At 44.1% G+C, this 26699-nt stretch overlaps 1 protein-coding gene across 5 annotated transcripts in view; it reads right to left on the reverse strand.

Annotated features, from left to right (window-relative positions):
- Window positions 1–14816: 14816 nt before the first annotated feature.
- Window positions 14817–26699, reverse strand: part of CEP350 (centrosomal protein 350) — a 112041-nt gene continuing 100158 nt past the window's right edge. For 4 of the 5 annotated variants that reach the window (XM_025044027.1, XM_015586218.2, XM_006907773.3 and 1 more), the window contains exons 36-38: window positions 26535–26681; window positions 23845–23967; window positions 14817–18680 (exon numbers count right to left, since the gene is read on the reverse strand). In XM_025044027.1, coding sequence (XP_024899795.1) covers window positions 18516–18680; window positions 23845–23967; window positions 26535–26681 — 435 coding nt within the window. In that variant the 3' untranslated portion in view covers window positions 14817–18515. The remainder of the gene's footprint in view (window positions 18681–23844; window positions 23968–26534; window positions 26682–26699) is intronic. The other variant, XM_015586219.2, reaches the window with a different exon arrangement.

The following is a 26699-nucleotide window of genomic DNA, read 5'->3' on the forward strand; positions in this document are numbered from 1 at the left end:
ACCTCCCCCCCCACCCCTTTACCCCCACCTGCGCCCCCATCACACATCGCACGCACACAAGGACAAGCTAATTATTTAAAGTGAAATGACTTTGGCCCGTGCTGTCTCCTTTGGTAAAAGGATTAGAATGATGGGGCTGAGAAACTGAGGCTCAGGCAGGCTAAGAGAGTTGCTCCGGTTATATGTCTGGTAAGTAACATACCCCAGAACCCAAACTGGGCCCAATGGAGCACTCACAGCCCCGGCGCCAGGGGAGAAGACCGCAAAGGCCACTTCCTCCCGGAGCAATGCTGCTCTGCTTTCTGTAATCACATGGCTTTCCACGCTCCAAGTCAAACCATTTCATATCTTTTTCTCTCTCCTTGAGCCTCCAACACCCCCGTACCCTCACACGAGACCTCACTCTAGTCATTTTGAAGCAGAAGCCATCAGATGGGAACCCCTTTTCCTCCTACCATCAAACCACACCCCCCCCCAAACCCTTGCACCTGTGCTCATCATGCTCCTTCCAGCTCCTCCCTCCTATCAACGCCAACCCTTCCACTTGAGCTCTGGGCCAGGCCTCTCTCGCCACTCCAGGACTTTGCTCCTGATCCTCTCCAGCCCAGCACCCGTTCCCCCTCCATGCCCCATTCCTCTCTACTGGATCGATTCCTTCATCAGATAAACACGCTCTCTGGCTCCCACTAAAACCAATAAAACTCTTGGATGAAAGTCCACCCTTCCCCAGATGTGGCGCAATCTCCTGCCCCTTCTCTTCACCACCAAACTTTACGACAGAGACATCTGTATTCACTGCTGCCACTTCCTCACCCTGCCCTTCGGTCCTCAACCCACCCCAGTCTGGCTCTGACCTCACCGCTCCTCTGACACCTCTGCCAGGGTTAACAACAAGCTCCAGGTTGCCCCACCCAGGGCCCACACCTGTCCTCCTCTTACTCACCCTCACATGGCCTCCGACGCAGCCGATGGCCCCCTCTTTCTTGAAACACTTTCTTCTCTTGGCTTTTAGTTGAAACCACACGCATTCATTTTCTATGGCTGCAGTAACAAATGATCACAAACTTAGTGTCTGAAAACATTGCACACTTGTTATTTTACAGTTCTACAGGTCAGAAGTTCAACACAGGTCTCACTGGCGAAAATCAGGTGTCAGCGGTGCTGTGTTCCCTTCTCGAAGTTTGAGGGGAGAATTTGCTCCCATGCTCCTTCAGGTTGTGGGCAGAATTCAGTCCTTGCGGTTGTAGGACTGAGGTCCTTTGTCTTCGCTAAGTGTCAGCAGAGGGTCATTCCCAGCTTCTGGAGGCCCCTGTGTTCCTTGGCTCCTCCACATTCAAAGCCTTTTCTTCTACATCCCTTTTCCATTTTTAAGACTCCAGTGGTAAAATTGGGCCCACCCAGATAATCCAGGATAATTCTCTCTCTCTCTCTTTAGATCTTAACATTAATTGCATCTACAAAGTCCCTTTTGCCACACCAGGTAAGGTACTCAGGGACTGCGTGGATGGGGTGTGCACATTTGGCCTGCCACACCACTCTCCTTGCCCTCCTTCGCCCCACCGGCACCTCCTTTTCAGTCTGCTTTCCTGACTCCCCCTCATCCCACAACCTCTCAGTGTTAGAAACCTGCAGCCCCAGCCCCCCGCCCTCCTCACCTCCTACACTTTCCCCATAAGCAATCCCATCCGCTCTTGGGTTGCTCCACCTGCAGACCGATGCTCCAAAATTTCTGTTTCCAGCCCCGAGTTCACTCTTGAGTTCAAGATTCATCTGACTCAGCATGCCCCCTTGAATATGTGACTGCCAATCACTGAGGCACTCGCCGGCTTGCTCTGCGCTCACTTCTCTCCACCCTCACTACCCCCAGCCCGATGCAGCCCCCCACCACCGTTCACCCGGGCCCCTGAAGTTGCCTCCCGGTTGATGTCCAGCCTTCAATCTTACCCCTAATCCATTCTCTACCCCACAGCCAGAGCGAGCTTTAAAAATACGGCCAGGCCAAGTCATGCCTCTGCTTAAGATCGTCCAAAGTCTTCTCAAAGTCACGACAAAAGCTGCTGCCAAAAACCTGACTACCCAAAGTGTGGCCTAACCCGGGACAGTGTTAGGAATGCAGACTCTCGGGCCCCACCCCGGACCTTCAGGATCTGAATCAGGACTTTAACAAGATCCCCAGATGGCGTGTCGGCACATTGGATTTTGAGACATGTATGATCTGGTCCCTACCTTTCTGACTTCCGTTTCCTGTCACTCTTGTCCTTGCTGACAACTTCAAGCCACGTAGGTTTTCTGTTTCCCACATTAAGTCAAGGACGCCACCACCTCAGGGCCTTTGCACTCGCTAATTTTCTTTCTTGAAAGACATGTTTCCTGATTCTTTACACTCCTCATTATGCGAGTCTCCGTTTAGTCACCTCCTGAGAGGCCTTTCGTGACCATCCTATGGGAAGTCATTCTCCACTTCCCCCACCTCCCCTTACTAGTAATTCATTCTCAATTTACCCTATTCGATTTCTTTCACTCCCCTTTTCCCTATCTGTAACGATCACATTTATTTCTTTGCTTTCTCGTTAAATATCTTCCTTGTCTCCCCCTCCCCTGCCCCAAGAAGGTAAGATAAATGAAGGCAGGGACGCTCGTCCGTCCTGTGCTCTCCGGTTACCTGGGGCCTAGAAAAGTGCCCACCCCAAAAATGTTTATGTGAATGAATTAGCAGCAAACGCCCCACCCCTCCCCCTCTCCCACCCCCTCTGTTCTCAGCCTTCCACAGTGTCTATCACTACCATGGCCCGAGGACAGATCAGGCTGCCAGGAACAGCTCTTACTCATCACCAGTAAAGAAATTTCTTTTTACACATGATGTATTATTGAATTGTACACTTGAAACCTACATAATTTTATTAACCAATGTCACCCCAATAAATTTAATTTAATAAATTAGTTCCCCGCACCAGGATTCAATCTGGTAACAGCTTTGAAGATGCCTGACTAAGCCTGAATAATAACTGCACTTCCTTGACAGCACGTACATAACACTATTGCCAAGCACTGTTCTGAGCAGTTTATCCATAGTGAATAAGCTCACTAATTCCTCAGTCGTTTTTTTATTGAAATTGTCTTCATTTTACAAACGTGGCAAACAAGGCACAGAGAAGTTAGTTAATGTGCTCGCAGTTTCACAATAAAGACGCAGAAGCAACAATTTCCTTAGACCAAGATTGCAGGGGCCTCTTGCCTCAGAAGGCTCTGCTCTGGAGGTGGCCCTCACCCCAGGACACAGACCCCTGGGGCCCAGGGAAAAGCCCACAGCCTGGGACTGTGGAATTCCCAGCCACAAATCTGCCTGCAGGACCTCTTCCCTGGGGTCACCGTAAGAGGCACGGGCAGAGCCTGAATGTGCAGGCCCCGTGTTCACACACAAAGGGGATGACAGAGCAGGGCCCGAGAAGAGAAGGGGTGGGCCATGGGCCGGGCCCGCTTTCCCCGCACCCCCTCACTCAAACACAGAACTCGGAGTTCAAGAATTCTAAGTCCAGACCTGGCCTCCCGGGTCGTCATGACGGTTCATATGCCGAGGTAGAAGGGGAGAACATGTTTTTAACAGTTTGTTAGCTTGATCGATAACTGTAAAACACTTTAAATATTTAGACATATAATCTGTGGCCTCCATCTGTCCTTCTGCCCAGGCCCCATAGATGTTGGGGATGGGCTGGCTCAGGGCTTACTTCCCATGCTGCAAATGGGCAGCCCCGTGCCCTGAGTCATGTGCCTTCCCGAAGGTCCGGACCCTCTGCTCCCAGGGAGGCCCTGCGCGGTGGCTGTCCAGTTCTGTCCTCTAGTTTTTCTTCAAATGTCATTACTGCTGCTTCCAGCAAGCCCCGTGAAGCTCTCACTGGTGCCCCATGAGGCTGAGGGCTTAGGGAGGCCTGCTCTAGCTGGTGTCCTGATGCCACACGTGCCTTGGGTTCAAATCCTAGCTCCCCCACTTATTCATTGTGTGACCTTGGGCAAATGATGTAACCTTTTAGACTAGTCAGTGTTCTACCCTCGGGGATCAAGTGGGAAAGTCTACACACTCCATAAGTTTGCTCAGAGGCTCAGGGACAATGCTTGTGGCTCAGCTGTCTCTGAGCAGCTGCCCAAGGCCGACCCCAAAGCACAGAGCTGTTAGGAGCGAAAACAAAGAACAACAGGGACCCCTCAAGGTAAGTCCTGGGGCCTGGGGCACAGCTGAGCTGGAAGAGCTGTGGGCGGGTTTTCCTTGTGGTGTCTGGAGCAGTGGGGCTCTGTGTGCTTTTGGGAGCCCACGCAGTCTGGGAATGTGGTGGGCCAAGCCTCGGCCTTCAGAATTCTCACTTCCTTTTGAAATCCTTCCACCTGTGAGCTGTGCCAATCTGTGGCCTTCCCCTTTGCTAATAATGATTGCATCACACACAAATTCACAGACATGTAAATTGCTTTAGGTTAGGTAATTTTTAGTGGCTAAATATAGACCGTCAGTTGACAAGAGTTTAATGTTCTTATAGAGCAATGAAGGCTGCCTTTCAACTCATTATGAAACCCACTCCAAGGAAGACTTTCCCATGGGGAGAGCTGAGGAGAGCACCTGGGATTTCTGAATACCAGGATGTTGAGGCTGACATTCTTTCTCTTCCCTAGGTGGGGTCCAAATTTGTAGGAATTGAATCCACGTGGTCCTAACAGGGCCCAGCCAGCCACTCTCTGAAGGTCAAAGTGCTGGCTGCAGACCCAACCCGTTTCCTATCTCTCTGCACCAATAACTGGAAATCAGGCTTCAGAGGCCTGTTTTCTGAAGAAAACAAGTCCCAGATTCAGGATCTGAGGCCTAACGATGGTGTGCGTCTGTGGACAAATGCAATACAGGGCTCTCGATCGATTATCTACATTCAAATCCAGCTCCACCAGCTCCTAGCTGAATGATGGTGGGCACATCAGTGGCCCTCCCTACGCCTGAATCACCTTATCTATTAAATGGGTCCACTAATAGTATCCGTTTCATAGGCTAATTTTCAGATTAAGTGAAATAATGTACGTTAATACATGTAAACACTCAGAGGTTAAACACCTAGAATGGTGATTTACAAGAGTAAATATTCAGTCATGTTGCTTATCATTACTATGAATTATTATCATGATTATTAACCTCAAGGAGACCCGGCCAGAGGCTTGGGAAATGGTGCCACCACATTACATTTTTAAATGGTTCAACTTCTTCATCAGAAACCAGCAGATTCTCCTGTCTTCTGATCTGGGTCTCTCAAAATGATGAAATAGTACAGAGACTTCTTAAGATGGCGTGTTGTGCATATTTTTTTGGCAAATTGACAAGATAATGATCTCAAGGGCCACCGGCAGGAATTATCAATATTGCAGCACCCCAGGAATTCTTGAGTGAAGGCTTTTTCTGCCCCTTTTCTCTAAGTGAAGAATCGTAACCTCGAAATTCAAAGTAGGAATTTGAAGTTTTAATTCTTTTGTGCTCATCCGATCATTCGAATTAATTTTCTCAAAATAGAAATCACACTAACAGACCAGTTAGGGAAGTTATTTAGATGATTATTATTTTAAAAAATATTTTGACTACTTAAAACGGGTCATCACACATGCCTCTTTGTGTTGTAAAAACTCAGAATCCTGGAATGTGTTTGGAACTAAGAGTGGTTTTGAGTTTCCGGACACGCATTCTTAAGGTGGAAAGACAAGTTGCATAAAATGTATTTTGTCTTGTTTAAAACAAAAGCACAAGAAAATGTGATCTGTACTTGCACAGGATGCCAGTGTCGTGACACCAAGATACATTTATTAGGTAATAGAGTCATAGAGCCAAGAGAAACTTTGGCCTTCGGGGTGTACGTCTATGCAGGGTGACACATTGAGGCCGCCAGTTAGCACGACATGATGATTCTTTTCCCGACCCTATCCGCCTGCCATCAAATGCACGTCTTTAATCTTTTTTTAACATGCAAAAGTGCTAAAACATTTTTAATTATGTTAAATGCACCACTTTAAATTGGGCATGACAATAGCACTCTTTAATTAATCTGAGTCTCATTCTTACTTGAAATGAAAAATATCTAGGTTGATAATCTGTGACCCAAATTTAGCTTTTGCGGACAATAGTATTGGACTGGTTTTGAAGCTACAAGAGGAAGGGGAGTATAATTCTATCTAAATGTGCAATAATAATTTTTATTATCAAGGTGATACTTGAAATAGCAAAAAAAAAAAAAGACTGCTAATACACACACACGTACACGGAGTAGTCTTCTGCTCTATTCCTCTCCTCCCCGTCACCCAGAGGCACCCACTGTTAATCATCTCATGTCAGCATCTTTACCTCTACATTCAGAAAAATATGCTATCGCTTAAGTCATTAGTTTTATACTTTAGGTATTGACTTCCTGTATTCCTCTGGGTTCTCCAGAGAAAATGAACCAATGGCATGGCATGTGTGTGGAGAGAGAGAGAGAGAGAGAGAGAGAGAGAGAGAGAGAGAGAGAGAGAGAGAGAGATAGAGAGAGAGAGAGAGGGGGGGAGAGAGAGAGAGAGAGAGAGAGAGAGAGACAGAGAGAGAGAAGGGGAAGGGAGGGGAGGGGTGAGGCAGGGAAGGGAAGGGAGGGGAGAGATGGGGTTTTTGAAGAAACTGGCTTGTGCAAGCGACTGGAAGGGCTGGCGAGTGCACATCCGCAGAGCCGGCATAGGGGCCAGGGCAGGGGCCATGCTGCAGTCTGAGTCCAGGGCCATCTGGAGGCGGAGCCCCGGCCCTGAGGGAAGCCAGTCTTTTTACCCCTCTTAACACTTTAGGGAAGGGAAGGGAAGGGAGAGATGGGGTTTTTGAAGAAACTGGCCTGTGCAAGCGACTGGAAGGGCTGGCGAGTGCACACCCGCAGAGCCGGCATAGGGGCCAGGGCAGGGGCCATGCTGCAGTCTGAGTCCAGGGCCATCTGGAGGCGGAGCCCCGGCCCTGAGGGAAGCCAGTCTTTTTACCCCTCTTAACACTTTCATCTGATTGGACGAGGCCTGTCACATGAGGAAGGGGAATCCGCTATATTGAAAACCTACCGATTAAAATGTTAATCTCATCTTAAAAAATACCCTCATAGAGACATCTAGACTGGTGTTTGATCAAGTGTCTGGCTACTGCGGCCTCGCCGCATTGACGCATAAAGTTAACCATCACGCTTCTCAATGTGCGGGTGCGGAGTTAGCTCTCCCGCACCGCCCTTCTCTTCCCGCATCCTCTCAAGATACTGGTATCGCAATACTCAATATTTTCATTACTGTAACCATGAATATCATTCAGAGCTGAGCCAAGAAGGGTAGCATAATTGTTCCTTACTCATACGACGCTTTGTTTTTCCTCGTTTTTCATTACTCACTCTTCTCTGAACCTATTATGAAGTCTTTCCTCACCCTCCAACAGCTTCTCAATCAGAAGTTTCATATTGTTAAAACCATCAGGTCATTTACTCCTCTCTCTTGCCCCGTCCCTTCCACCCGGAGGCCTTCTTTTCGGAGCTCTCTGTCGCCCTGCTCTAATCTGGACTGATGGCTCTCCGGGCGTGCAGGACAGCTGTCATTTTGGGAATTCCCTTCACAGTCTTTCTGGGTCGATCCCGCTTCTGAATCTCAAGTCTTTATCTTTCACGGTTCTGCCCTGAAAGGATGCTTGCAAAGTCAGGACTTTGCATTTCTAAAAAAATGTCAATATTCTACCTTAACCCTTGATTCATTGTTTGGCAAAGTATAGACTTTCGGGTGAAAATAATTTTCATCCAGTTTTTGAAAATTCTGCTGGATTTTCTGAAGTCCTCCAAAGTTTCTGTTCAGGAGAATACTGGCGTTTTTATTTCTAGTCCTTTATATGCGATCTTTTCTTTTTCTCTTCAGAAACTTTTTGAATCATTTTCTTACCTGGATGTGGGGTCCTGGTATTTCACAATGACATGCTTTTTGTGTGTGTTGGGCGGGGGCAGTTATTGATTGTTCTGGGCACTCATAAACCATTTCAAATTGGAAACTCACGCATCGAAGTTCTAGAGTTTTTCTCGTATAATTTCCTGCTGTTTTCTCGGTTCCTGTTAGATGTCAAATTAATGAGATGATAGATTTCCTGGATTGGTTCTCTAATTTTATCTTCTTCTCTCCTAGTTTTATCTACCTTATTGTTTTACTTTCTAGAAGATTTCCTCAACTTTATCTAAGTTTCTATTACATTTTAAATTACACTGCTATACTTTTCATTTTCAAGAATGCTCTCTTGTTCTCTGACTCGTTACTCTTTTGAAGCATCCTGTTCCTATTTTACGGATGAAATATTACTTCAGCTACATGAGGATTTTAATTTTAATTAGATTTTTGTTTCTCGTGATGTTTTTTTCTGTGCCACGCATGGCTGTTTCACCAGAATTCCTTTTGTTTTTCCTTCTTGGTTTGGTCTATTTCATATTGGTGGCTTCCCGAAGGTCCGGAGGTGTTTGGCTACTTGTTCCCATCTGGGCGATGTGCTAAAAACGTGGAGTAACTCAGGGTGCACGAGCGTGGCTTTCGACTGGTCAGCTTCCCTGGACGGAAATGAGGCAGCAAGCCGCCTTTTTCTCTGGAGGAATCTCCACACATAAGCGATACGGGTCTTTCCTCCAAGGCCATTCCGTTTATCCAGAGGAGGGTCCTCCAGTCTTCCTCCTGGGGGAGTGGGTTCTGAATAAGCTTGATGTAATTTCTCCAGTCGATAGACTTGAACTTCATCCGTATCTTCAGTCTGTTGCCTCGTTTTTGAGCTTCGTTGTGCCCCGAGTTCTGAAGTTCAGTGCCTCTCTGGTTCAGTTTCTCCAGAGAAGAAATGATCTCCTAAAGGCATCGGAGAGGGGACTGGCAGCGACCCGGATCGCCCAGGTCAGGGTGGGTACCAGGGGATGCTCACTGTTGCTTTCCAGCTTCAGTCAATTTGTTTTCATCCCATGCTGGGAAAGGCAGTCATGAGCAGCTTCTGACCTGCATGGCCACACTGGAATGGGCCTGGGGTCTGGAACACTTCCTTATTCACCAAGAGACAGAGTCCTCGCAACGGGTGCCATCGCCAGGCTTATGACCTCACGCAGGAACGCCTTCCCCTGCTTCAGACTCACTGTTGCTCCTTTGTTCGGCTTAAGCGCAGGGGGCCCTTGGGCCTGCCCCCAGCTTTCTGTATTTCAGACCCCGCCGGAAGGGCTTTGGGTCCTTCCACTGCAGCACAAAGCGGGGGGGCTGCCTGCCAGTCACATCACCCGCATCTGCAGAGTGGACCCACCGGCCACGGGGATCAGCGCATGACAAGGGGCTGGATCTCGTGTGCTCTCTCTTCTCCTTTCCTGCTATAAGTAAATACTATTAGGGACGGGGCCAAGGTCTCTGAGTCCCCACCAGAGGACGAGTGGCCCTGTAACCCTGTCGGGGTGAAAAACAAAGGTGGAGATTCAGAATTTCATGGGGCTGTTAGACACTGGTGCCTGAATGACAATAATCACAGGTCCCCACGGGGTAAGGGGAAACTAATGGCACTGAGGGGTTTGGGGATAAACTTGGCAACTCTTAGCAGACAGGTTCACATGAGCTTATGTGTGGGGCCCCTTAAGCCATCTCAGGTGCCAGGGATCATGGTTCCCGTAACTGAGTGTTAATAAACATTTTGGCCACTTGTGACACAGAGCATCACTGCCATCGAAGGGAGAAATGCCCCTCACGACAAAGAACTCAAGCCATAACAGCAGGACATCCATTCCTGCCTGCCACTTAAGCTACCCAAACCCCAACAGAATATTCAACAAAAGCAGTCCCACATAGCAGGTAGGAAAAATGTATTAGTTCAGAGCTTGCTATAGGCAAGAATATCACACACCACTCTTATAATTTAACAGCACAGTCCGGCCCATTAAAAACGGGCCTCAGGAACCTGGAGGCTAACAGTAGACTTCCAGAAATTGAATGCCAAGGTGCCACCCTTGGCCCCTCAGAACCTGACATCACTGCCGTCACCTAGGCGGTGACAGCGTACATGGGAGTCTGGTACGCTGCTATTTTCCATCCACCTGCAGGAGAAGGAGCAAGACCAATTTGCATGTACGTGGACCGGCCTGCAGTACACTTTCCCCGTCCTTCTGCAGGGGACCCCCAAACCCCCTGTAATATGCCAGCAGTGGGTGGGGCTAGATCTGTAACAAGTCCAAGGGCCCCTGGGAGGACTTGCCACCCACTGTATTGACGACATCCTCATTGCCAGCCTAACAAAGAATAAGGTGACCAAGCCTTGTATAACATCATGGACACGGTGACACGTGCAGGCTGGGCCATCAGCCCTGACAAAGGCCAGGACCTGCTACACAGCTGCAGTTCATGGGCCAGTAATCAAAACAATATTCCTGCTAAGATTAAACAGAAGTTACTGTCCCCGACAGTTCCCGCCACCACCAACAAAAAATGACTCAGAAACTGGTCGGCCTGTGGTGTCCTCCTACCTGGGTATTCTTCTGGCCCCTTTTGTCAGGGTTACCCACATTGTGGCCGCCCTTGAATGGGGCTTCTGACCACAGTGGGCCCCAGAGGCCACACCCCATGTAATGATACAGGCCCCGCCAATGCAACCCGTCAGCCCTATGAAACTACGCGTTTCTGTGACTTTTACACATGCAGACTGGAGCCCGTGAGAGCAAGAAACTGCCATCAAGTGCACTGTTCTTGAATTTGGACACGTAAATTACCCAAGGTGGCCACCAGATACACTCCTTCAAATGGCCATTGGGCCTTACTGAAAACAGTACCTGGCCACAGAAGTGCTCTATGTGTCCTTATGACCTAAGCTGCCCATCCTCACATGGGTACTCGCTAATCCTGCTAATAAAACAGGATGGGCTCAACAAGCTCCATCATTAGATAAAAACAATCCATCCAAGATGGAGCCCATCCAGGCCCTGCAGGGCCGGCTGACTCCATAAACTAAAAGCCACTTTGCCAGAGGAGGCGAAACAGTGGTCAGACCGCTCCCACCCCTCAACTAAGCGAGGCTGCAGTTCGCAGATGTCCCAGCTGAGACACTCAAAGCTGACAGTCTTCTGGGCTGCCGTGGCCATCTTCTCCAAGGATGGCCACCTTTTAACTGAGACCAGGCAAGAACACTGCCCGAAGGGCCCAGCCGTACTGAGGGCTACAGAGGCCGCTCCAGCAGCTACTTAATTACAGACCCCTCAGCAGCTACACACTGGGGAGCAATACAGTCCAGTGACTGACAAGTCAGTAATTGAACCACTGAGGGCTCCCCTGTGACAACATCTGTAGATGGAATAAAATCCTATCCATCATTCATATTGCCTATAACAAAGAACCATTAAAAAACAAAACAAAACAACAAAAAAACACAAACGGGACTCACGAGGTAACATAACGTGCTCAGCAAATCGCCCTGATTGCCTGTTGGGTCCACCACAGAATGGAACATAAACGTCCATCTCAGATACAAAACTGGACAAAACCACAAGGATTCATCCCCCAGAAATGAAGGCCAAAGGTACGATGCAGTCACGTGACTCCTGCCAGCAAGCGCGGGGTCAGGCGATGTGGCAAACTGGGCCACATCAAGTGGGCCTAGGTCCCCCACAAATGTGGTAAATGGACCACACTGGACTGCTATTCCGCAGTCACAACTCTAGGCGCTCACTGCGTGGACACATATCCCAGCGTGCCACATAGACACAGAGACCACTGTTGTGGCTTAAAAAAAAACGCCTCTGCCATATGTTCACATATCCAACATTCCCTTTGATCAAGATCATAGTCACAGCCCAAACAACACAGCGATGAACTTGTGCCTGTGAGATAAGGTGGAGCTTGCCTGCTTCCTGTCATCCTGACACAGACAGGGAGAAACACACTGAAATGAACAGCTCAAGCGACTATACAGACTATCAAGAAAACCACTTACCAGATGGTACTTCGCCTCAGAAAAATCACTTGAACATTAAACACTACGCTCCAACACATGGCGGGTGACACTGAACTTGGAGTGGGTGGGGGACCAGGCAGTCGCCAGATGAGGCTGTGCCAGCAGAATCCCAGACTCAGTACTCCCGACCTTTGTTTTTCTTTTCTCTTGTGACTGTGGTCGGGGCCACAGTGGCGTCACCAGTAGGGCTTCCTAATTCCAAAGAGAGGCAGTGCTGCATTTAGGCACCTCTCTCCCAGGGAGCCCCACGGGGACTGGGGAAGGGATGACAGAACATGGGGGTGCCAGGGCTGGCACCTCTGACTCAAGTGGGTGGTATTATAGGACGTGCCGAGTTCATTCAGGATGTCACTTCCCTCCCCATGCTGGATGATTGGGCCAAAAGATTTGGGTCCCAGAGGGCAGTGGATCCCGAGGAACTGGAAGAGGAGAGCGTCTCAGCCTCCGGGGGCTCCCAGAGCAGGAGACAGATGGGAACTTGAACCTGTCTTCTTACTCCAGGAGCCTCTGCTGGGCCGGGCGCCACAATGCTGATGAGAACGGCACAGCCTGGGGACGAGAGGGAGCTCAGAGGGTGCTGGGTCTGTCATCCGGAATAAAGTCCATCTTACCGCTCACCCCCATTTGAATGGCTTATCTGGGACACAGCTTGGACTTTCCTCCGGCTCGACAAGAATCACTGAACTTACTAGCCGGACACTCGAATAGCCCTCAATTATCTGCTGGCAGAACAGGGTGGCGTTTGTGTTATTGCCAATGCCTCTTGCTGTGGGTCCTTCCACACTGCGGGGGAAGAAGCCCCAGCCGCACACCGCAGGCCCCGATCGGTTTTGTGACCTCTTCGGTGGGCTTGGTCCAGGCACCGGGCTTTCTGGTGCAGGGCCACGCTCCAGGAGGCCTGGTCACTGCCCTGGGTCTGCTTCTCCTAGTGCCCCTGGTGAAATGCTGTCTCCAAATGACAAGGAGCCTCTGCAAGCACACTGCATCCATCTGGGTTGTTCAGGGGCCCGGTCACCCAGCTCCGCCTACACAGTCCCGCTGAACGACAGTCCCCTCAGAGGTGGTGTGCTCTATCTGCTGCTATTTCAGTGGCTGAGCAGGGTTGGGGGTGGTGGACAGTCTGGTAAGGCAGTCACCTGAAGCTCTGGCCTCCTGCACTGTCACACTGAAATGGCCATTGGGCCTTACTCACCAAGACAGAGTCCTCACAGCAGGTGCCAGGCTCATGGCCAAAAAATTCCCTGCTTCAGACCGTGTGCTCTTTTGTTCTGCTGAAGCCAAGGGTCAGTGGTCCTTGGGCCGGCCCCCAGCCTTCTGCATTTCAGACCCCACTGGGCCCTTTCACTGCAGCAGGAAGTTGGGTGCTTGCCGGTCCGCCACGCCCTGCAGCATCGGAGTGGATCCGCAGGCCACGGGGGACGGATGCTTTCCAAGCGGCTGGATCTTGCGCGCGCTCTCTCCTGTCTGGCAGCGAGGAAACGCAGTGTCCCTCAAGCCTGGGGAGCCACTGTCTGCTCTCGGTGACCTCGTACCAGGCACCGTTTTTTTTTTTTTTTGCCTGGGTGGCGCTTATCTGCCTTTTAACCCGACTCCAAAGCCTGGCCACCCAGGGAAGCGGGGAGCAGTCCCACGCTCCGCACATTTTCCGTGGCAGTTGCGGTGTGTCATGACTATTGCGTCCTTAGCACCAAACGCCATATCTGGCACATGGTGGGCACGCAAGTATGTTTTAGCCTCTCACTTTAGAGCTTTTCTGGGACTTTGCAGGGCACTGGCTCGTCTCGCCAGCACCCACTTCTGCAGGCACTCTGGGTTCTGCTCAACTGCCATCCACCCCCTGACCATTTTCGTCTATTTTGAGTCTTTTACAATTTTGACGTGTCATTACTATTGCGTCCTTAGCACCAAACGCCGTATCTGGCACATGGTGGGCACGCAAGTATGTTTTACGAGATAAAATTTTTAGACTCTGCCACTATTTGGGGTCATTTTCTGAGAACTTGAACATTCAAGGATGTGTAGGGGTTAAAGGTGTGGCAGGGATGGCCGTCGGGAGGCGACCAGAGGGATTCAGGTGAGATGACGGTGGTTACTTCTCATCTGTCGGAGCGAGGATGACTCATTATCCTGAGCACCACGCACTCCAGCGGGCTCCGTCTTTGAAATTCTTTTGTTCTTCTGTATCTCTAGCTCCATCCTTCTTCAAGCTCGTATTTCTAGAAATTAGAGCCTTCACACCCAGTCATCAGGTGGCTGCCCTTCTTGGTGGCCCACTTAATGGTGTGTGACCTTTCCGTATGAGTTCTCTCACAAGGGCAATCAGAACTCAAGTGATCTGCGAGGAAAGACACTTGCCACGAATCTCAGGGACGGAGCCACCGCTCGGGAACCCGGAGCTGTGATTCACGGCTCTCCGCTGACCCGCCCCCTCGCACGGCCCTCCCAGTCCACGCTCTCAAACACTGCGCGTGTTCCTTGGTTGCACTTACCGCAATTTGTCATGCACTGTTTTGGAAATTTAGATTTTAAGCTTCGTGAGGCCAGGGACCACTTCTGTCGTCTTTGCCGCCCCCCCCACCAGCAGTCAGCACAGCGCTCAGAACAGGAAGGTATGCTCGACAACTGTCAAACAGACGAGTGATGACGTCAGAGCACGGGCTGCCCAGATGTGCGTGGCGATGGCGTTTATCCGGGGAGTGAACAGCTCCCGCACGCAGCTCACCTTACTCTGCCGACCACTGAGAAATCAGAAATCCGTGAATTTTACGGGGACTGGCTTTCTGTACTTGACTTAAAACGTGAAAAAAATGAACATCTGATGTGAAATTAATTTATAAATCATTTATTTACAGATATTCCTGAAAGTACATTTCAGTTAACAAATTTATTTACACAGGTATACATGGGAATTCATCCCAGTTATTTTACAGATCATACTTACAAACCACACCCTAAGTCTTCTGTGCAAAGTTGCACGGGATGTGACTATTGGCTGAAAATGGCCTGGTGACCAGGCTATTTACACATACACAGTAAACGGGTTTGTTTTTCATGTCTGCACGATACAGTACACACACGGAGGCCGAGCCTCCCAGAGAACACTTTGCAATGTGTTTCCCAAGAAGGCTTTGCAAAGTCCGGAAGGAAAGCTATTAAACATAGGTTAATTAAAATGATAGTACCTCCTTTACATCAGTTTACATTTTTTTCTTCACATTTTTATAATACAAAGATATTTTATTGAATTGCTGCACAACCAGTTTAAGATGATTTGTAAACATGTAAATTCCTACAATTTGCATTAAACATCATTGTAGTTTCTATCATTTGCTCTTTGAATTACTGTTTATTCACTAGTATTCTTAAGGTAGTAAAAGAAGATGTAAGTTTGAACTTCTTGCAGAAAAGTTATGAGTCTCTAATGCTGTGCGAGTACACACTTTATTCAAGTATTGCAAAAAGCTAAGGCCACTTTTTTTCAAGACAAGAAAGTGAACAAAATTGTTTTTATCAATAGGCCACAACACTCTTATGAGCAACGAAATCTCTTCCGAAAGATAGTTTCTCAGAGACCTGTAGTCACAGAAGGAATTTTCTTTCCTTTTAGGTAAAAGAAAAACAAATTACCTTCTTTATTAACTACTTTTGAGCTCTTCCCACTTTTCCCTAGAGTAAAAATTCCTGTTTAGACCTGAAGAGGGAATCTATACCCTGTACTTATTTAACCCAGAGTTAAGTACCCTGGATAGCACAAGTTATTTTGGACTCAGAAATAAATCTGAAGCCAGTATGTTGGTTTACTACTAAATTCTGAGTGCTATTCTAAAAGATATTACTGCTGATGCGAAGATCTTTTTCTCAGAGGAGTTATGAAGAGTGGAAGAGGATGGGGTGTGGGGAGGAGGAACAAAGAGGGAATATTTAGATTCTTGGTTAAGAGGCAGAGCTTGATTAAAAAGACCCCAATATGGAACAAGTGGCTGGGGGTCCATATTTATCATTCCCAACCCTAACAATAAATCCCTTTCAAATTTATCCAAATAGTTAAAATAAAAAGAAATCTGCTAATTATAGATTCCTTTGTTTTCTGCTACCAAACTATAATCATTTCTAGCAAGGAGTAAGACTGATCAATTCCTGCCTCTCGTCTGGAACCCAGAGTTCTTAGGACAGTTAAGACGGCTGGAGGACGTCAGGGCCGCTGTTGCCACATACTTGGCAGCTTTCTTACGAGGGGACTAAGTCCAGAGACAGCTGATTCCACGGACTTAGAGCATTTCTTTCCTTTTCTGGAATCATAATGTCATAAAGAATAAACTTTCTTAGTAAGAATGAATTTAGGTCTAGGTCCAAATAATGAGGATGTAGAAAAACAACCTATATTACTATTATATTATTTTTATATTCATTTATAAAAAATTTACAGCAGCTGTGAAGTTTCAGTATCATAAGGACAATGTAATCCTACAAACAGCCAAAGGATGTAGACAAGATGTTCTTCTGTCTTCCAAACACTACAAACTGAAAAGAAAAGCTTTTGCTTTTCCTTGGCCACATGAAAATATTATTTCCACACTACTGGTTAATAACCCCAAGAAACCGTAGCTTCTCTCAGTCAATTTGCTCATTATGGCTACGAGACTAGAGCTCAACATCAAAAGCCCAGAGGAAATGCTGGCAATACACTAACCCGAGCACTTCCTGAGACCCGATCAGAACATTTCAGTGCTTTCCTTATTTGTCAAGAGCTATCATACCAGTCATTGTGCAAAGTGCAAATATTCCAATGATGATTTCAGTACGTTTCTCCTAATGACAAGATGAAACCAAAGAGGAATGGAAGTGTGCATAGTGAAACATTTGAGATGCAAAGGCAAGTTGAAGGAAAGATGCAGAAATGAATGAACATGCACACTTAAAGATTAAACCACTTTTGGGTTTTTCCCAACATATTTTGAAGCTGTAACATTCCAGGATATTTGTAAATATGAATCCAGTGGATGTCTTACATCATGCTTCTAATCAGGACCTCCAATATTAAGGCATTTACATTCACGCCTAAGAGTATCCACATTCTTCTAGATTACTTGAAGACGGATAGAACTGATTGACACAAACCAGTCAGGAAGGCAGCGCGCTGAGGCCCCAGGGCAGCATCATGTGTGCTCTGGCGTAGCAGTTGGAGTCTATGAAATTCTTCAGATCCAGGAAATAGTTGCGAGAAGCAGAGCCGCTGCAAGAGGCAGAGTTAAACTTGACAGTGTCATTACACCGTTTTATCCCATTTCTGCTGCTGCAGATGATCTTGGAAAAGCCCATCTTCTTTTCACTGAATTAAACTGCCTTCTTTGATAAGTGTACGGGTTTGTTAAAAACGTAGGTTTTCCTGTGCAAAGGACTATGAGCCATAGAAGCTTCAAGATAGAAGTGTAACTATTAGATGAAGAATCTTCCACTTCTGAATAGAGACACACATTTTCAACTTAATAATTTATCTTAAAATAAATTAAAAAATGTTCCATAGCACAAAAGCAGCACACAAACAACAGAAAATATCTTTTTGTCTTTGGTGCACACTCATTTCCTAAATCATTCAAGTAACAGTGTCTCTGACTTCTTGGGGAGAGATAGGAGTTGAAAGTTCGAAGGCCAAAATGACTTATTTCCACTTTTGCCGTGCCTGATGCCTGAGATGGTCCTGAGGATCTGCGAATCTGGGAGCAGCTGGCAGAGGTTCAGAAGGAGCAAGGAAAGTTGGGATGGATGAGGGGCAGAGGGACCGGCCCTGCGTCAGTCCTTGGAGCCCAGTCTTCAGTGGGACATTTCTCTGTATTCATGCCCAAATAGAGAAAACTAAAAATAATGCAAAGGTTTAAAATTCTTTAGATGGTGCTCAGAAAACAAGGCTACCACTGACTTCTATTAACCTGACAGCCTACTTGGTGCTGCTCAACTATGATAATGGAAAATGGTCTTCAAAAAGAAATGAAATGAACTCCAGCACGTGGAATAGGCACACGTCATCAAACTTGCCTATTTAGAAGTGGTTAAGGGTTTAATACTGTTTAGAAACTATAATATCCTTTATGACTTTCATGGTATAGACCAGGATTACATTTTAGAAATGGTCTAATGCATTTATTTATATCCTCTCCTGCCTGACTTCAGACTCAAGGAAGTGATATCTAGTCTAAGCTACGAGGTAAGTCTGGTGTTTTCAGCCCTCATCTGACACCCAGCAGGGGTGTTAATGAGAGGTGCAGAGTTATACCGTGTGTCAACATCAGGTGTGCAACCCTGCCCACTGAAAATACCCCATTAGTCCAGTGGACAGTCTCTAAAGGCAAAGGCTGTAATACCAGATATACCGCACCGTCCCGTGGACTCCAAACCAGTAGTCTTTAAGAACAGGTACAAGGTCCAGAAGCACTCTTGCTATGATGGAGATGGGGTGTGTATCAGGAGGCAGAAAGGCCCAGGACTCACATTAGCACTCAGTGTTCAGTTTATTTGCAAGATGTCACACAAGTAGCACTCTCCCCTGTTTTTCACTGATCTGATTCAGAACATCAATAGTATCTCTGATCAAGGTCTCAAAGATCCCATCAGCCAGCTGCATCTTCACACACAACTCATCCTCATCGTAGTTCACCCACTGTGCCTCCTCTTCATGGAGCTCTTGCACCTAGAATTGAGAAAGCACAGAGGTTAGAAAAATCCGTGTCAAATAAAAGCTAGGAAATTTGTTATATTTGCTGACCTTGTAGTCCCATCCATGGGACTACAGGCCAAGGAAACAAGCCAGAGAAAAAAAGTGTTGTGTGATAACAACACCCCTTTCAAAGTTGCAAAAAGTTAAAAAACTCAATGACAATATTCCAGTATTTTATAGCTATTAAGGATTACAAGCATGCTGTCTACGTCAACACAAGACAATGTGTATAGAGATTTAAAGGGAAGAGAACGCAAATTACTAGATATGTGGTTTTACAGTCATAAAATGTATGTACCCAAAGACAATACTGGATATGATTCTGAAGCATTATAAATGAATAAAATTTAATATTCATTAGAGTATTTTCAAATGTAGTATTGCTTAACTTATTTTAAAAATCATTGTTATACATACTTGTTCTTTTTATATTTCAGGATTTGGGGATTCTTAAGGTAAACCAAAACTAATTAACTCAGAAGTAACCGCCCAGATTTTTTGCTTGCTTACATTCTTTCTCATTCTTCTCTTTGAGGGGGGTTGTTTGAAGGGTATGCAAATATTCATTCCTTTGTTCTATAAATTATGCTCCATGAACCAATACGTCACCAAAAAAGGTTCTAAAGTCAAATAAGTTTTAGAAAACTCCCTCTGGAAGTTTCGTAATGCATATTAGCCCATTAAAGAGAAGACCACCAGAGTGTCCTGTACTTACTTGATCAAAGAATCATTTTGTGCAGATGTATAAGAAATAGCATTAACCTACTGATAAGCTGATGTCCCTCTCTTATGAAAGACACTGGTGCTGACAGAGGCCATGCTCCAGGAAAGCTCGCGGGTTATGTTCCCACAAAAGATTTCACACCTCCCCTGGATTTATTTATTCAAATGGAGTTGTACAGCTTCTTTTTATAAGTTAGCTCAGCCTTTAGTATTAAATCTGTTCTTTGAGCGACTTCCTCCCCAATAATATAATTTAGAAATACTTTCTATCCCAATGAAATGGTTTTTGCCCTTACGGTAGAGATGCAGGCTCAGGACATTACCCATCATATCTGTGTACCCGACAAGCATCCCTAGTGCTCTCACCAGGATCTGCAAAAGCTTTGTTGCCCCCTAAGAACAGAAACTATTTCCCTCTCAGCCACTGAGAACTACCCTCATGTTTTCCTTTTTGCTTGGCCCATCAGAAAGCAAAAAGGCCAACTTGGAACTTTAACTACGGCAGCTGAGGGATTTTACAGCTTGCAAATCTGCCTCCATTTTTTTCTTCTGTTTTTATTTGAGCCTATTCTATTCTATTCTATTCTATTCTATTCTATTCTATTCTATTCTATTCTATTCTATTCTACTCTACTCTACTCTACTCTACTCTACTCTATGCTAATTTCCCCTGCCCCGCTCCTGAATATGTACACGTGTAAGTTATATGTAAATTAAGTTACATTCAAAGTCAGAAAGTCGGTCTAACAATAACTTCGATAACCTCATTTTCTTTTATTCCAACAGGGTATTAGGCTGATAGAAAAGAGAAATGTGATAAATGGAATGTGGCCAGATTTCAGCAAGCATATGTCAGGGTCTTTCACCAGATCCTTTTGAACAAGATGGGGAAATATGAGAGACACGTCAGTTAGGCAGATTTGTACCTTTATGATTAAAGAACAAAATGACTATCAACCTGAAAGAAAGATTCCGCCTGGAAGACTCAGTGGCTTTTCCCTCCATGCTCCCCATCTATCTTATTCATGTTCCACTGTGGTAGTCCTCCTGTGGGACTGGGTTCCATGAGCTCCTCGAGAGTTTTCTTTTTATTTATAATTCCCCAGTGACCAGGACAATATAAATGGCACGTGTTTGGTATCTGGCATTTGGATTTTCAGTGAGCACTAAAAGGCTGGCTGTCGCTGACTCTCTCCAGTGCCTCCTTTTTAGTAATGACTTACATGGAGGCAGGTACATCAATACTAAAGGTAACGTGATGCTGGGAAATATAACAACTATGTTAGATGAAAGAACCAAAAATGTGTTGGTAGCTTGGAATGATGGGCCAAATTTAACAAGATGAAGAGTAAAATAAGGTCCTGTACATGGTCCAAAAAACAACTACGAAAGCACAGGTTGAGATTTTTGTGTTGGAGTTTTCCTAAGCTTTTGTGAGTCTCTTGGGAATGACACAGATAAAAATAAACAAAACAAATGTGATTATAAACTATATTAATCGAGGTACAGTTATACACCGCTGAATGACAGGAATATGTTCTGAGAAATGTATCACTAGGTTGCTTTCATCACTGTGTGAACATCGCAGAATGCACTTACACAAACCTGGATGGTACAGCCTACCACACACCTCGGCTATATGGTGTAGCCTACTGCTCCTAGGCTGCAAGCCCACATAATGTGGCACTGCACAAGACAACACGAGATTAAATCAAGCAGAGACAGAATGATGCAATTAAGAGACTCAGTAAACTCGAGATGTATGAGGCTGCTGCCAGCATACCACAGGGTATTGCTTTACAGCAAACTCTTTTTATAAATAGAAAGAACACACTCTAGAATAACGGTAAAAAATATAGTAAATACATAAAGCAGTCAGAATCGTTTAGGATCACGATCAAGTGTCCTGTACTATACGTCACTGTGCACTCTACTTCCACATGGCTGGCAGCACCTGTTTCTTACACCAGCATCATCACAAACACGAGTCGTGCTCTATGGTGTTATGATGTCACTAAGCGACAGGAATTGTTCAGCTCCATTAAAATCTTACAGGACCACCACTGTATGTGTGGTCCATCGCTGACTGAACCATCAGTATGCAGTGCATGACTGCATTGTATACAGAAAAAGGGATGCAGTTATATGACTATACTAATTAAACAATATACAAAGATGTTATATGGTCAGTTCTGAGCACTGTATTTAAAGAGGGACACTGACAAAGAGCTAAAGCTGATGATATAGAAGGCTCTCAGAAACCCTATCAGACAATAGGAGAGAACACCAACGTTTACTAGGAAGAAAAAGACTCAGGTGAAACATGACAGCTGCTTCAAAGGCATGTAGGAAGAATTAAAATTGTTATGTAAAGCCCCAAAGCTGTAGAAGCAAATTATAATTAATTACGTGAAAATCAATTTAAGTTTAATATGAGAAGGAATTTATCAACAGCAAACAGACTCAGGAGCTATCTAATATCTGATCATAAGTTAGCTTGGTAGTTTCATTGCAGGATTTAAATTTTAAGTACAATTCTACTCATAGGAGGAATATTTTTCAAGGCTACTATATACAAAGGATACACAAAAGCTCCTCTAATTACAGCAGCACCCCTTCTTCATGGCTTTGCTTTCCACGGTTTCAGTTACCTGCAGCCAACTGTGGTCTGAAATATTAAATGGAAACTTCCAGAAATAAACAATTTGTAAATTTTAAATTGTATGCTGTTCTGAGTAGCATGATGAAATCGCTTGCTGTCCTGCTCCATCCCACCTGGGACGTGAATCATCCCTTTGTCGAGAACATCCATGCTGTATTAGGTGTCTGCCCATTAGTCACTTAGCCATCTTGGTCATCAAATCGGTTATTAGAAAGAGAGACCACACTCACAGAACTTTTGCTACAGTATATTGTTACAAATGTCCTATTTTATTATTAGTTATTGTTGTTAATCTCTTACTATGCCTAATTTATAAATTAAACCTCATCATAGGGATGTGCGTATAGGAAAAAAGATGGTTTATAAAGGGTTTGGTACTATTTTCAGTTCCAGGCATCCACAGGAGTCTTGGAACCTACCCCGCTGAGATGGGGGGGCGGGGCGGGGGCTACCATACTTGTTACTCATTCCACATCACATACACTTTGAGAATGCATTGCTAAAAATAGCTCAACTTCTTAGCTAACCTAAGATGTAAATTAATCACGGTCTTTGTGAAGCAGTAAAGGGACAGTGAATAAAAGCTAGAGCTGAAAGAAAGACTTCTTTTTTGGCTAACAGAAGCCTTTGTCTATAAAACATTCTTTGTATTTTACTTATCTCAAATAATGTTGAAAGGCACATGTATAGATAGACTGATTAGGGCCTTTCCTAGTCCAAGCAACAACAGCTAAATTATATATTTTAGCTGGAAGCAACTGTTTTATATTTAGTATAATAGTTGTACCATGTTACACGTGCTTTAAAAGGGCAATTACTATTCTGTCTGAGGCCAACACCTCCCCCTGGTGGATTCCGTCCTGGCCTGTTCAGGGATACTGCTGCGACAGATCTCTTGCCTCTGCACCAATCTCTACCGGCCTATTTCTTTCGAGCGAAAAGAACCTCTCTTGTTACCACTTCCTCCTTCATTCTTCTCTTTATAAAAAACTCCATTGAGTTAATTTCTGTGTGGATAAATGAAATATGAATGAAATGTGAATGTAAGTGTTGAGAGATACATGTGCGTTTCCTAAGGGTTGCTACTACTTAACATTCCTTTAGGGAAAAATGGATAAAAGACCACTTTATTCCTTTTCCTTTTCATTTTATAAATCTTTTTTTTCTAATGCTAGAGAAATATATTGCAAAATGGAATAAATCCTATCCACCTAATATTCTATATAATAATAATAATAATAATAAAATAATCACAGCTAATAGTTATTGAGTTATGTGCAAGGAACTGTTCCATATATATATATATATATAAATACTCATTTAATCCTCTTAATTTCATCAGTTAGATATTATCATCATTTTGCAGATAGGAATATGAGGCACAGAGGGGTTAGCTAATTTGTCCAAGATTACACTGCAACCAAGTGGCAGAACAGGGATTTAAACACAGGCAGTCTGGCTCCAGGGTCTACACTAGCCTCTTTTCAATTTAGTTCCTTAAACTTTGCTTCTACTAAGCTTTTTATTTCTCAAGTTCTCAACACCCCCAAAATACTATTAAGTTATTCATCTAGAGAGTTCAAAAGAAAGCAATTTTCAAAACCGAGGGATAGAAATGCAGCAAATGAAGGCTTTAAGACTTTACTATCGTAGACTTCAGATCAGTTCTATTCCCATTACTTCAGAATCAAACTACATTCTGATTTTAGAAGAGACGGTCAAAATAAAAATAGTTGAGTTATATACACTGACCAGAATGTGATCCACCCGGTCTCTCTTCTTTCTTCCAAATTTCATCATTTTCTGCCAATCTGTTTTGTGGTTTGGCTCCTTTTTAAGACTGAACAACTTGAGTACTTCAGTTGCTATAAAGTTCTGTAAAAATAAGAGGAATGAATAAAACACAAACAATAAAGTTTCTGAGATTTCATGCTTATAACGCAACAAACGGATCTATGCTAATACCACATTTATAATAAAAGACCATCCAAATTTCTTCCGCTTAGAAATTTGAAGAGAAAAGCATTCTAAAAGCTCAGACTTTACTCACGTAAAGAGTTTTGTTGTTACACAACATACAAAAGTAAAACCCATTGATGAATCTGCAAAGAAAGATCACTTTAGAGTCCCCTCTACCCAAGAACCACTATTAGCTAACTTCAAGCTGGCAAAACTACTAACGAAAGCATAAAATAAAAAATAAATCTCTGACCCTGAAAAATCCAACATAAATTTTGGGAGCAATGCCATGTGAGCAAAGTACAAGGCTTTGGTTGGAACAGTTTATTTTGAAGCATCAAGATTCTAATATGTTAAACTTAAAAAATATTAATCAACACTTCGGTATGAGAAACATGATAATTTTACTACTAACAATATTTAAATTACCATCCTTTAAAAAAACTGTACAAAATGTTATTTCAATATTAAAATTAGTGGGTAGCATCATTGTGCTTTATATTGGTGTATGTATTTTGATGATTGCTGGTATATATTATGTATCATGTTTTAGTTTCAACTTATTTGTTCTTTGTTATTAATACAATAATTTGGGTCCTTATTACTTTTTAAATGTATTTAAAGTACATTAAATATATATTTAAGTCTCTATATTATTATTACTTGTTAAAAAACAATGTTCTTAGTGGGGAGAGGACACTTTATGAATCAGAATCATTTGAGATATTTCTCAAACTACCAATGTGCCCTTAAACTCTACCACTTATTACCCCCCCACACACACATGCACGCACACACACATGCAAGCGCATGCATTTGAGGATGTATCAACTGTGGAGGGCTGAAAGGAATGGAGTATATCAGGGTTTGAGAAACTCCTCATGTGGTTCTGATACTATATTCCTCAAAGTTGAAAATAATTTTAAACGCATTTTTAATGAATCAAATTAATCTTTGAAAATTTTCTTTTTTTCTACTTACTTTAATGTAGGCAGGGGTTGACAAACTTTTTCTGTAAATGGCCATATTGTCAATATTTTAGCAGGAGTGCAGACATAGGCAATATGTAAACAAATGGGTGTGGCTGTGGTCCAATAAAACTTTATTTATAAAAACAGGTGATGGTTGGATTTAGCCTTTGGGCTATAATTTGCCTACCCTGATGTACACACACATTACATCTCATAAATACCTGCTCGTGTTCTGTCAGTATAAAATATTTTCAAAAGCTTTCTATAGTTAATAATACTGTATTGTACATTTGAAAGTTGCTAAGAGAGTAGATCTTAAAAGTTCTCATCATAAGGAAAAAAATTTGTAACTATGCATAGTGATAACTAGAGTTACTGTGGTGGTGATCTTTTCATAATATATATGAACATCGAATCACTATGTTGTACACCTAAAACTAATATAATGTTGTATGTCGATTTAATCTCAATAAGAAAAGACTAAGTTGTTTAGGCAATGCCACCACATTATATACCAGAATGACGTATATGTTCCTTTAATGTATTTTGATAGTCCACAGAGACTACGGATGATGTAAGAAAACACACCAGTAAGATGAGTAACTGGAGGTATGTTCTCTGAGGGAAAGAAAGCTTCCAATGATCAAATAAGTTTGGAAAACATAACTCTAGAGCCTTGCTACTCAAAGTGGTCCTAGAATCCACAGCATCACTTGGGAGCTTGTTAGAAAAGCAGAATTTCAGGTCCTACTCCAGACCTTATTCAGTAGACCTACTGAGTAAGGTCTGGAGTAGGACCTGAAATTCTGCTTTTCTGTTTTGTTAAAACAGAATCTCTGTTTTAACAAAATCCCCAGATGATTCATATGCATGTTAAATCTGAGAGGCAGTGCACTGGAAATATAACTTTTGTTGAACTAAAGAAACAGGTGACCAGGTAGAGAGATTCCCTGTAGCTTTGGGGCACTTCATCTTTTCAGGGGCTTCTTAGATAAAAAACAATATTTTTTATGTATCATATTACCATCCTACATATTTTAAAACCACATTACCAATTTGAAACCTCCAAAATCAAAGATGGAAAGGTAAACCTCTGCGTCTAGGGCCAGCATGTTTGATATACGACATGTTTTCAGCTGTACTTCTAGAATGTTCTAGCTATCTCTAAATTACCAAAAACTCACCTAAAAAGTCTATGTGGTACGACAATTTATCTCCGACTATTTCCTGATTTTTCTTAGGTATCATAAATTGTGTACATATAGGAAATAACAATGAAAATATGTTTGCTTTTACAAAAATTTGAAGATTCAGTATTCTCTCTCACTCCCATTGCTCCTGGATTTAATGAATCAAAAAGGATTTATTGATTACCAACTATGGGAAAGGCCTTGAGGACAGAAAGGTGAACGATACAGATGAGTACCTGCTCTTACAGCATTATAGCATGTACAGATCTGTATAAAGAAAAAGCAAGTCCAAAAAAGAGATACTCTTTAGTTTGCAGTTTACCTTGATTTCATCAAGGTTATTTGGATTTTTCACGCGCCGAAAATAACTAGAGTTGATTCTGCATGGTTTCATCCAGACAGGCTGATTCAAGTTGGGATCCTCAGCAAATATTTCCTCAAAAATCTCTTTTGTTAAGTCAAAAACCGCCTTGATGGAGAAAAATAA

This window comes from Pteropus alecto, unplaced genomic scaffold (assembly GCF_000325575.1).
Source record: "Pteropus alecto unplaced genomic scaffold, ASM32557v1 scaffold101, whole genome shotgun sequence".
Classification (NCBI taxonomy): domain Eukaryota; kingdom Metazoa; phylum Chordata; class Mammalia; order Chiroptera; family Pteropodidae; genus Pteropus; species Pteropus alecto.